General features: G+C 40.7%; 1 protein-coding gene across 1 annotated transcript; it reads left to right on the top strand.

Annotated features, from left to right (window-relative positions):
• Positions 1–64: 64 nt before the first annotated feature.
• On the top strand, positions 65–2213 carry TPRKB (TP53RK binding protein). The gene is made up of 4 exons (XM_084291789.1): positions 65–423; positions 1098–1220; positions 1523–1699; positions 2078–2213. The coding sequence occupies exons 1-4, from the start codon at positions 259–261 to the stop codon at positions 2159–2161; spliced, it is 549 nt and encodes a 182-aa protein (XP_084147915.1). The 5' UTR covers positions 65–258; the 3' UTR covers positions 2162–2213.
• Positions 2214–11339: the final 9126 nt, after the last annotated feature.

Raw genomic sequence — 11339 nt, 5'->3', positions numbered from 1 at the left:
GGAGGAAGAGGAGGAGTAAGAGGAGGAAGAGGAGGAGGGGAAGGAGGAGCCAGGCGCAGGCTCCCGCTGCTGTGCAGGAAGGAGCGAGGGGTGCTGCAGGCGGATCGGGGGTTTTTAGGGGTGCCGCAGCCGGTTTTTCCCCCTTCACCAGCACCCCTAGGCGGGTGCATGCAGCGAGAGCTCTGTTTGCTGTGAGAAAAGGGCGAAAGGGTCCCACAGCCCTGCGGGCAGCAGCCCCACGGCCGCCCAGCCTCGGGCATGGAGGCGCCCCGTGAGGCGGGGCTGGAGCTGCAGCAGGAGCTGGAGCTCTTCCCCGGCCGCAGCGTCGCCCTCCTCCTCTTCACCGGCGTGCAAAACGCGGCCGCCCTGCGGAGGAAAGCCATGGAGGGGGCCGTGGAAGGAGCGCTCCTCAACCCCGCCATGGTGAGGGGGGCCCGGTGCTAGCGGGGGGCGGTGCGGAGGGGCCGCCGGGCGCCCCCCTGCAGGCGCCATGGCGGGGCCGCCACGGGGCCGCTGCCCCCGCGGGGCCCTTCAGCGTCGTGCGAGGGCTCCTCTGTGTAAAACATGCTGCCAGGGAAGGATGAGAGGCATAAAAAGGTGTCTTCTTGGTTCCCGTGGCATCTGATTTCCTGGAGTTATTTAAATGTAGCGCCACCTGCAGAACGTATTATGAGCTGTGCGCTGCTCTTGTCAAAAATCAATGGTGTGGAGAGCCTTAGTGCTTGTGTAAACTCCTTACTACTTTCTGAACCGATTGTTTGTTGTCACTAGAATTAGCAAAGCAGTAGTCATGAAGGAAAACAAGATTTGAATCTGTCAACTTACCCATAGGAGATTTATTAACGCAATTATTTTTCATAAGATTCCAGTAATCTGACTGAGAGTGTAATCATTATTTTTACATCAAGCATTGCCCCTCTCAGTAAGCCATCCCACTCGCTTTGGAAGAACAAGAATTGCTAAAAACATAAAGTACACTTAATTGCTCACTCTTAAAATTACAGACTCAAGCCATCAAAGTTATTTGGTCAGGTGTTTTTTTTCAGAGTTCAGAATATTATGTTGAATTTCTGTTTAATTTATGTCATATTTTACAGATCGTAGATCCTTTTCAAGTTCTTGTGGCAGCCAACAAAGCAGTTCATCTACAAACGATAGGTAAAATGAAGACCAGATCTCTCAACGCAGAAATTATTTTCAGCCTTTCACCAAACAACAACGTAAGATTTACTGATCAAATATCATTTTTGCCAAAGAAGCTTGCTAATATCCCTGCAGCCAGATTAAATACGGGTATCCACCTAACAGTTTACCTGGAATACTAATAGAAGTTACTGTTATTTTTAGTAACACTGATATGCTGTTATTTCTTGTAAGCTCATCAGAATTCCATTATCATAAAATGTTTGTTAATTTATACTTCGGGTTTATTTGATCCAGTAGCTGAAAAGATTGTTTAGATGTAGTGAGAAAATGACTTGCAGTATTTTGATCTTTTCCATCTTTTTCCATCTTTTCATAGATTTCAGATGCATTTAAAAAGTTTGGCATTTCAGACAGTGACACAGCAGTACTCATTGTTCTGGTTGTAGACAGAGAAAAACCTCTAAATCTGGAGGATATAGCATCTCATGTAGAAGGCCAACAGGTTGCTCTAGATAAACTTTCCCAACTGACAGACACTGCCAAAGTTAAAAAGGTATGTAACCAAAAGAGATGACGGGTAGAGAAAAGAAATAACGTATATAAATTGTCTATGTATATGCTTCAATTTACATAATTCACGTAGGGTTTGCTTTTCTTTACTATGACTGAAAACTTGTTTTACATGCAGCTTTTTCTTATAATGCCTTTTTACTCTGGAAAAAAGTTGTAGTCCTAATGCTCTGACATCACAAATTTTAAGATATCAGATTCTTAATGTTGTCAGGAAATTGAAACATAAAAAATGAATTCCAGATTCATTTTGATTTTCGAGGGGGAAATCTTTGTGTATGTGTACTTTTTTTAAACGTATGCAATGGACTTTTCTTCCTGCCACAGCTTTCATGTTTTTCTTTTTTTTTTTTTCCTGCAGATGTACAAGATTACTCCACAGGAAGAAAAAATGGGCACCTTATTAGACAGTATTGTTTGCAGAATGTCAACAAAAGATGTTTAGTGAAAATGTGGAAATAAATTTATTTTGAAGGAAAAAGTGGACTTCTTAAGACGTAAAAACACTCTGCAACTCTGCATCTCAAGACAATGTGGTGTAGTACTGAGTTGTTGGTTACATCTGAGCTTTAACTGAGTAAGCTTGGATGTGGGGGTTATCCGGGCTGTATTCTAAGCACAGAGATTAGTTTGGCTGTGCTAAGCAGAATTTGCCATTGACAAATTGTCCATTTTCCTAATGATAAAAAATGACTTTTGCCAGAACCTTAAGCTAATCATAAACAGAAAGTTTGGAAATTTGTACTTACTTTTTTTTTTCCAGCAAATGTTCTGTTATCCCTCCACAGGTTTCAGATATTTTTTATCAACCCTACCTTGATTTGATACCTGAATTTGATGCACAATATCATTTTAATGATACTACTGACAGATTTTTCTGTCTCTGTAGTGTGAAGTATTGCTGATGGCCTAGGAAAATGGAAAGTTTCTAAACTGTCTTCAGTACTGTCTTTCTACTAATGGGATAATCATTGCCCAGCATTTGGGAAAAGGAATGGGGGTGCATCATGGCACCCAGCAATGTGTGCAGAGGTGCGATGTGGAGCAGGGGTTTCAGTGATGTGCTGAGGAATGATTAAGGTCAGTATGGATGGTGTTAGCACCAGACAATCTGATGTCATCGGATGCAGTGTTGTGCTGAAATACTGCTGTATTGCTGAGTTATTTTAGTGTTAGGTTTAAAGGATAATGAGAGCTTCTTTTACTGTATAACACCAAGAGGCAGTGCTGACATCTGAAAGCTTGGTTCCAGGTACAGAATTCACAGAGAAGTTTGCACCGTAGATTTACTCACTTTACATTGTGGATATAATTTACGTGGCATTCCAAAAGAATTGTTGAAATAATTTTGCTCGGCAGAACCACTGTTAGGAAAGAGCATCAAAGGCAGCTAAAGAGAATGCTGATTTCCAGCAGTCACCAGGTCTGAGTGCCCTGAGTATCATTTGATCACAGGCACCCTGATTAAGACAAATGACTGTCCTAATTATGTAGCAGTCTTTAGTTTACTGTTATGCTTTATTGTTTTTCTGGGACATGTATAAAACTGTATATTTCTCTGCATTTTTTTCCCGATGTTCTGAGTTGTTAGGTTTTTTGTACTGTAGCCCTGTGATGGAAGCATTCTTAGGACATTATTATGGGTTCAAATCCTTCTTCTGGATTGTTGCAATTAGAGATCTTAAAGAATTGATTAGAGGTCCTTTGCAGCCATTTTTTCTAGGATATAGCCAATACTTAGCAAATGCTAAGGGAATGGCAAGGTTTATCAAAATAAAATATTCAAGAGAAGTGGGTGTGCTGATTTCTTGATATGAAAATGGTTTTACAGAATGTGTTATCCTTTCTAAAGGAAATGTGAGGCATTATTAAGAGATGGAGCTTAGGCAAGGCTTGAGTCTTCCTGACATAAAATGTGAGTTACATCAGCATGGCAGAATGACTGTGGAAAATAAAAGACTTGTTTTTATTTTATGACAGTCCAGTTGGTACATGGAGTATGTCATCAGATTTGCTGGCTCCACTGCTGACATCGGTTTGAGTAGTTTAGAATAACAGCAGACAGGTATGCTTAAACCACAGCCTTTTTTGAACATGTGTAAATCATCAGTCTGGTCTGGTTAATATAAAAGAAATATTAATGAAAAGATCACTGTGTAATAACCGATACACACATTCCAAACGTGGGTTCTCAGTTTTTAATTCTAGTGAGGTTACTTCATTGGTGCAGAACCCATAACTAGTTTGTTACTGTTGTCATGTATTCCGAGTTAGATTATGAAAGTGATTTACTGTGGGAGCTGTTTTCCTGGGTGGATTTACAGGGAATGATTTCAAGAGCTGTAGACTCCATAACATTCGGTCAGAGAGGTGATTTGGATCTGTTGACAGAGAGGGACTGTGCCATCACCCTACATGACCACATTTTTCCCCTACCCATGACTGCGTTATCAACTTATTTACAAAAATAAAAACAGTAATAAATGTAGATTCTGTTGACCCTGCAAATTTCTGTTTGTCTTTCTGAATACATTAAATATTAGTGAGTTTATGCCTATAATTTAACTGTTAGTCAACTACCCCTTCTATCCAGCAAGGCAAAAGTTTGAGAAAAAATATTTAACACTTTGTAACTTACAGTATTGATGCATCCAAGCCAGCCTAGATACATTTAACAGCTTAAGATACTATTTGATGGTACAGATAAGCCAGTCTAAGAGTCCACTCTTGCTGGAAGGCTGTGGTCTGATTTCCCCTTTGATTCACGTTCTCACAATTTTCCTCGTTTGTCCCAGCATGCGTTGGACTAGCTACGTCAAGTCAATTTGCAGAACAGTAATCCAAAAAAGAAGTGGGTTGCTTTCTGCCACATTAACGTGCCAAGTCAGGAGAGCCAGCATGGGAGCAGTGAAAGGGTACGTCTAGAGAGAAGAACACCCCAGCTGTCCCAGCATTTCCACGGCTGTTCCCAGTGCTGCCTTAGCCATCAAGTGCGAGTCTGCTTCTTTGTCAAAAAACGTGGCTAGCCACTGGGGCAAAAGTGAGCCACCAGTTACCATGTTCTCTCTCAGGGTGGTGCCATTTGTTCTGCTAGTAATCTTTAATATGACTTCTTTGTTCCATTTCACAGAATCACAGAAAGGCTGAGGTTGGCAGGGCCCTCTGGAGGCCAGCTGCTCTAACCCTGCCCAAGCAGGGACACCCAGAGAAGCCTGTCCAGGACCATGTCCAGATGGCTTTTAAGTATCTCCAGGAAAGGAGACTCCACAGCCTCTCTGGGCAGTTGAATTTCATTTATTAGGAAACTTAATTCGGTACAGTCTTTCACACACAAAGAAATCTTGCAAGTACACCTGTCCTACCTCTGAAAAGTACAGTACTAGATTGCTTTCAGAGTCCTCGGTATAACTGAGAGTACTTTTCCACAAAGCTCAATGATGAAGTCTGAGAGATGATTATGGAGGAATCTGAAAGAGGCATTTTGTGATCAACATCAGTGCAGCAAGTGATTATTCCCCACTCCTGCATTGCAATCCTTAGCTAAGGAGAGCAGGGAAGAATCATGAACGCAATCTTTTCATAAGGAGACTATGAAAGCTACATTCTGCCTTCTCAACTTCATGCTGATTACCCCCCGCCTCCTTTTTTTTTTGGTGGTATCTCAAACTCCAGATACCTTTATGTATTCTTCAAGAAAATAGAGAATTTTTTTAATAAAGATGAAAATTTGGTGGTTTTCAAACCATTGAACGTTCTGCTATGTCCTCTGAACTTTCATGTTTTCTTCTCCTCTGTCATAAGGTGAGAGAGAGGAAACAACCATTTTCAATACCCTATTTGGGTCTCCAGCGCTTCACAGGCAGGAATATATCTGCAGTATTTACAAAATCAGTGAATAAATCCTAAACTCTGATGTGCAGCCAATTGCTCTAGCCTTGTGTGTGTAGTGTGCAGCCAAATCCTCCAGCTCTGTTTGTGTGTGTGTGTGGTGGTGGTTCTTTTTGTTTGTGCCGCCCTTTCACTATTAGGCCTGTACATGACATGGATTGAACAAAACCAGCAGCCTGTGCTTCTAAAAGTCAATGACTAAAACCTCCTATTCTGCAGAACAAACTTTCCTGATTAAATGCTTTGCAATACACGAGTTTCTTGGAGGGGGACTACGTAGCAGAATACACAAAGCTGTATTTTACAATGAGTTTATAGTTCTTGCTAAAGCCAGCAAATCATTACTGTTTGAGTTAAAGATGATGCCAAGCTTTCAGCCTAGGCAGATCTGATACACGACACATCTGAACTACTGGCCAGTCCATCATGTAACAGGTGTATATAACCACCTCTGGGCACGTGGTGGATATATCCTTCAGGAAAACCTCATGCTCTCATGGCTGAGGCAGTCGTCCTCCCCTCAGGGGGCTGCAGACAGCCTTCACCTGTGGGATGGTGAAGGATCAGAAGTATACCCACCACATGGCTGGGGAAATGTATGTTTTGGCATAAGATGTGAGAGGTTCTTGAAGGAAAGAATCTGATGACAGATTCTTCAAGGAAAGAGGGAAGCAGAGAGTAGGCTGCCTGCACATCCAACCAATTCCACCTGATTGTGCTCTGGCCATATCCAAAAGCAACTGTGAAGAACATAGCACATAAAACATAGCATAGAACATAGATTACTTTTTCTCCAGTCCAGTTTATGAGCTGCAGCCTGTGCACCTCTGAACTATGTGTTTAATACCAACGAAATGTGTGTTTCTTAAAGCTGTGTATGTAGCTTATGATTCTGTATATCAGGTTCTTAGAACAAGTAGCCAATCTGATGCACAAAATCTTAAGCAAAGGAAAAAAGTGCTTCAGCCCTTGGTTAAGAGTTCAGCAAGTTAATTCCCTTCACCTTTGAGTGTGCCTGCTCCTTCTCTGTTCAGTGGCTTCCTCTCTTGTCATCCTAAGCCTCAATTGCCTGGTTTTACTTCCCGAGCCCTTCATGGTTTACATCTGTCTCCTCAAGCATAAGCTTGTTCTCTTGCTTAGTTATGTTTTCAAAGCAGCAGCGTCAGGCCTCCTTCTGTGCCTACTTAAGCCAGGGGAAACTCTCTTCATCACTTTCAAAATAGGTGATTACAGAGGACCACTCCTTGACCTCTTGTCATAACCATCTCTCTCTCTCTCCTATAAAAGCCGTGATGATGGTAAACGTCCAGAGTGCTGAGCCCGGTGCCCATCTCACAGCCCTAGTAGCCTGTTTCTTTTCACACTGTTGTCAGGACATATAAATCCCTCTGTCTCCTCTTGTACTTAAAAGGTACATTAACAAGGGAAGGGACGGTGCTTGTGCTCTCACTTGTAATATTAATTCATCATCCGTGCTTTATGACTGGACCTGTGTGTTCTATGGCAATGTATTTAATACAGCAAGCATCTGTTTTCTTATTCCCATGTGTGCTGCTCTTCAGGCAGCATTATCAAAGCTCAGCTCTCATCACAAACCACGAAGAGATGCTGCCTTACCCAGGGTGTTTACCTGGGGCTGCAGGAGCACTGATTCCACACTGGCCTGCTTACAGCCGACTTGGGTCTCTGCTCGGAGCTGCACTGAGCTTTGTGAATACTCCTTGGGGTAACTCATGTAGGCCTTCTCAGAAACATCTTTGTTTCCATACCCCTCCTGGTTATGCATAGATAGCAGAATAAAGTACATTGTGCTTACAGGAATTGTGTGAATACGGTGGTAGCTTAATCTCAATTTCCAATATCCTCTTTTTACACATCCAACAATCACAAACCCTATTGGCTCTAGTAGCACACTCAGAGCTCACATTGAGTTGTTGTCTGCTATAACAGCCAAAGCTTTGGGTGGTTTTTGTTTGTTTCCTTTGTATTGCTACTTCCTAGGACAGAATCCTCTGTCCTTTAATATGACTTAAGCATTCTCCATACAAGCGTACCATCTGCCCAGATTCCAAGGAGGAAAGTCGTCTGCAGCTACTACTTAATTAAAAACATGTATCTATCCTTAAATATTAAAGATGTCTTGCAGTTCTTTAGTTATTGGAATATTATTTGTTAGTTTAGGCAATGCTGAAATCTAGAAACTAAGCTAAGTTTGAGCTCCAAAGGATCAGACTCTGTTCCCAACAGCCACTGCCCTTCAGAGCTGCCAATCAACCTGAACTAATCAGGGCTAGGTTACCATGCAAAGCTGAAGACTGAGCCACATGGTCCTGCAACAAAGGATGCTTAGAAATACAGTTTATTTCATGGGTTCATTCCTGAGGTTACACCAGAAGTTGAACGCATGCAGATGCAAGCCCCGTCATCCATATAAACTCCCTTCAGCAACTGAGATGAGAATTTGATTTGTTCAGAAGTCCTTTGTCTGCAGGATAGCTGTTTTTATTGATTGATTAATTTATTTTTTTCCTATGTTGTTGTGGCAAGGCAGATAGTTGCCTGTTCATAAAGCATGTTTTACCATGGATTTGGACAGGTAATCTTAGCAGAGGTAGAGACTGGACAACGTAAGATTAGAAAATGGAAAACTGCTTTGATATACTAAACACTGACAGATAAAAATACATGTATTAGTTGAACTCTTCTTCCCAAGAGTGTATTATGCTTAGAATGTTTCATATACATGCAGAGGGTACTACAAACAATTTTATATGTTATATACAAACAGTTATATTATTCACAATGTCATGTTCTGTACATTGCCTATTAAATCGCTTCACAGCTTCAGTTCCACAAGTAGCAGTAGTCTAGGCAGTTTCAAGTACACCATAATAGGCAGGGACCATTCTTTGTGTACCTCCTGGGTACAAATAATCAATACGAGTGTTTTTTTTTAATATTTGACAAAGAAAGCGTACTGCTACTACTATATGTATGAATCCTTCCTTGTCCAGGCTCCCCAGATTGCCATCAGAAGGACCATGACGATCACTGTGTAAAGCGTAAGGACTGTAGCAAGCTCATCTCCACGCTGTCGCTTGAACCCAGAGGTACTGTGCCAGTTCTCATGTGTGTTGGCATTGTTTCTCTGTCTGTTGTGAGCACGGAGCGAATGTATCCTACCACCAAAAAAAAAAAAAAAATATGAAAACAAAACCGATTCTGTTTATTAACAGTTCAATAGTGTTTATAACAAGTCCAGAGTGTGCGTTGAATCACAGGCTAGATTTGGGAAAGAGCTCTTCAAAGTGGATGGGGCTAATAAAGGAATTTCCATAATTGGAAACGCAGAACATTTACTGGCCGTTTGGTATATCTCTCCCACTGACACGCAGAGAGATTGGACACAGGCTCCTGAGAGGATGCACAGTGCTCTTATTCTCTGCTGTTGATACAGATCAGTTTTATGAGAAAAAACACACCCTTATGTTTGGCAATATTATGCAAGTGGCACGGTGAAAAAGAAAACAAACAAACAAAAAACCACAACAATTTCTAAAGCTTTAATCCATGGGAATAAGCACAGCATATGCTGTGAGAGTTTCCCATTCTGCTCTGATGATGGGTTTCTCTCTCTGCTTTTTAAAGGGGATTACCCCCAGTGATCTATGTCACCGTATTCTTTAGCCAGCGATACCAGTCAGGAGCAAATACACAAACAGTATCTCCAGTGTTCTCTGAAGTAACATTTTATTCTCTCTGATTCGGATTCTACATTGCTTTGCCACCTTTCCCAAATGGTTTGAAAGTGGAAGTGCTAGTCTAGAGTAAGTGACCTCCAGCTATTGTTATCTCAACTGAAAAATTGCCTGTTAAGCTCCAGTGAACCTGCTTTCTATTTATTTATTTATTTGTTTATAGAGAGAAAAATGTTAAATGCCTACAGTTTCTCTTAAATGGAACGCCAAAGGGAGATCAATCAGCCTGTGACTTTGCTGTATCTTAGGAAGGGGTCTGAGGAGTATTAGACGCATTACAGCTCTGGTTCATGCATTTTTCTGCTGTCATTATCACAAAAGAGTAGGAGTTACCAAGAAAAATGTTATGGCAGATACAGCCTATAAATAAAGAGCTTTAAATACAAACTATATTTAGATACCTATGCACTCTTGGAAGAGAGCTGTCAGAACCGAAAGAATGAAAAATGAGGAAGTGCAATCTGCAAAGGTAATTCATCAATAAAAGAGAAGTTCTGCAGCTGAGATTTTACAGGAATTTGTTTTAGAATAAGAAATGCACATTTATCAATGGTATAAGGACAAGGGCTACCTTCTGTGTAATCAAAAATTAGGTAACATAGATCATGATTATCTGGCAGCATTATGTTAAGACTGCGAGGTGAATGTTGTCAATATTTTGCTTTCCCATTTCTACCTGCCTGAGGTGAATGCAGCTTACCTCCTGCAAGCATTCATGGTATCGTAGTGATTGTGTTCCCAATGAATCGGATTTCTTCTCGCAGAGAGGAAGAAGTAGTCCTTGTTTATCCTCTTCTCTCCTTTCACAAAAGAGGAAAATCTTCACTCTACCAGCAAAAAGAATCTTTCTTCTGAGCGCACCAATTTGACCAACGCTGGTCTGGGAGTGCCTGATATGTGTCCATAAAAGCTCTCAAATTGCTGGTCTTCTAAAGCTAATTTTGACACAATTCTTCAAGAAATTCCCTGGAGCAGCTCACCAGGCAAGTGATGAGTAATCCCAATGACTGACTTCTAGCTGCTGGGATCCCTTCTTATAAACAGTGGCTAGCTGCTAAAATGCTGCCAGATTCATAGCAACAGAAGTAACGCACAGATGGAGGGTGCTGCTGGTGAAACATGCAGGATGAGCTGTAACTCAGAACTTTCTATTAGATCACAGGCTATTTTTGCGTAAAACTTAGTTCCTTTCTATAATTGTAATTGGGTTTAACTTGCCTAGAGTGAAATTTCAAGCTACCACCACTTAGATGTACTCTAATATTCAAACATTTTAATGAAAAATATGAATCTTCTTTAATAATTTGTTGATTTTTATAAGACAATCATATTCTGTAAGCAGTCAATAGCCAGTATATCAGCACAAAACAAAATATTTGGGCATTTAGGATTAATAAATAAGTCACATACATCCTATTCTTCCCTGCTCACCAGAAACCATCATTAACAAGAGACTGTGCTAATAGAAAAGTTCTCCCCAAAATTGTGCATTGCATCATTAGCTGGGTTTATGATGGTTTAAACATAATAAGTCAAACAGGCCATCAAGCATTTGTAGGGCTCATTAATAGAGGGGATTTAAATTTGTAGTTTAGAGAAACAGCCAAAAGCCTTTCTTTCCCGATAGAAAATCTAAACATCATGCATCATCTTTAAAATGCCGCACAAATAAAATAACCTTACTACTTATTTAAATGTTACTATAACCTTATTGTCACATTTAATTGCTGTTGACTTAAGACAATTCCAAACTTGTACTTCTGGTACGTGTGTAAAGGTTTTTGCCATTCTCTCCCATGGCGTTTTTGTATAAATCGTATTTGATTCCTTTAGTTTTACTAAAATCATTACCAATGCCCAAATATCTCTTGGGATATCACTTACACTCTAGAAAGTCTGTTAGATAAAATTTAAAATACAAAATAAATGTTCAAGTTTACAGAATTAAATGCTTTAAATCTTGAGACTGAGCTTGTT

This window comes from Netta rufina, assembly GCF_964035555.1.
Source record: "Netta rufina genome assembly, chromosome: 1".
Taxonomy (NCBI): domain Eukaryota; kingdom Metazoa; phylum Chordata; class Aves; order Anseriformes; family Anatidae; genus Netta; species Netta rufina.
Note: the sequence above shows the minus strand (reverse complement) of the source record. Positions and strands in the feature narration are given on the sequence as shown.

Coding starts and splice junctions, on each gene's coding strand:
- TPRKB (XM_084291789.1), top strand. CDS start 259: ATGGAGGCGCCCCGTGAGGCGGGGCTGGAGCTGCAGCAGGAGCTGGAG. Junction 424..1,097: donor CGCTCCTCAACCCCGCCATG/GTGAGGGGGGCC, acceptor CATATTTTACAG/ATCGTAGATCCTTTTCAAGT. Junction 1,700..2,077: donor ACACTGCCAAAGTTAAAAAG/GTATGTAACCAA, acceptor TTTTTCCTGCAG/ATGTACAAGATTACTCCACA.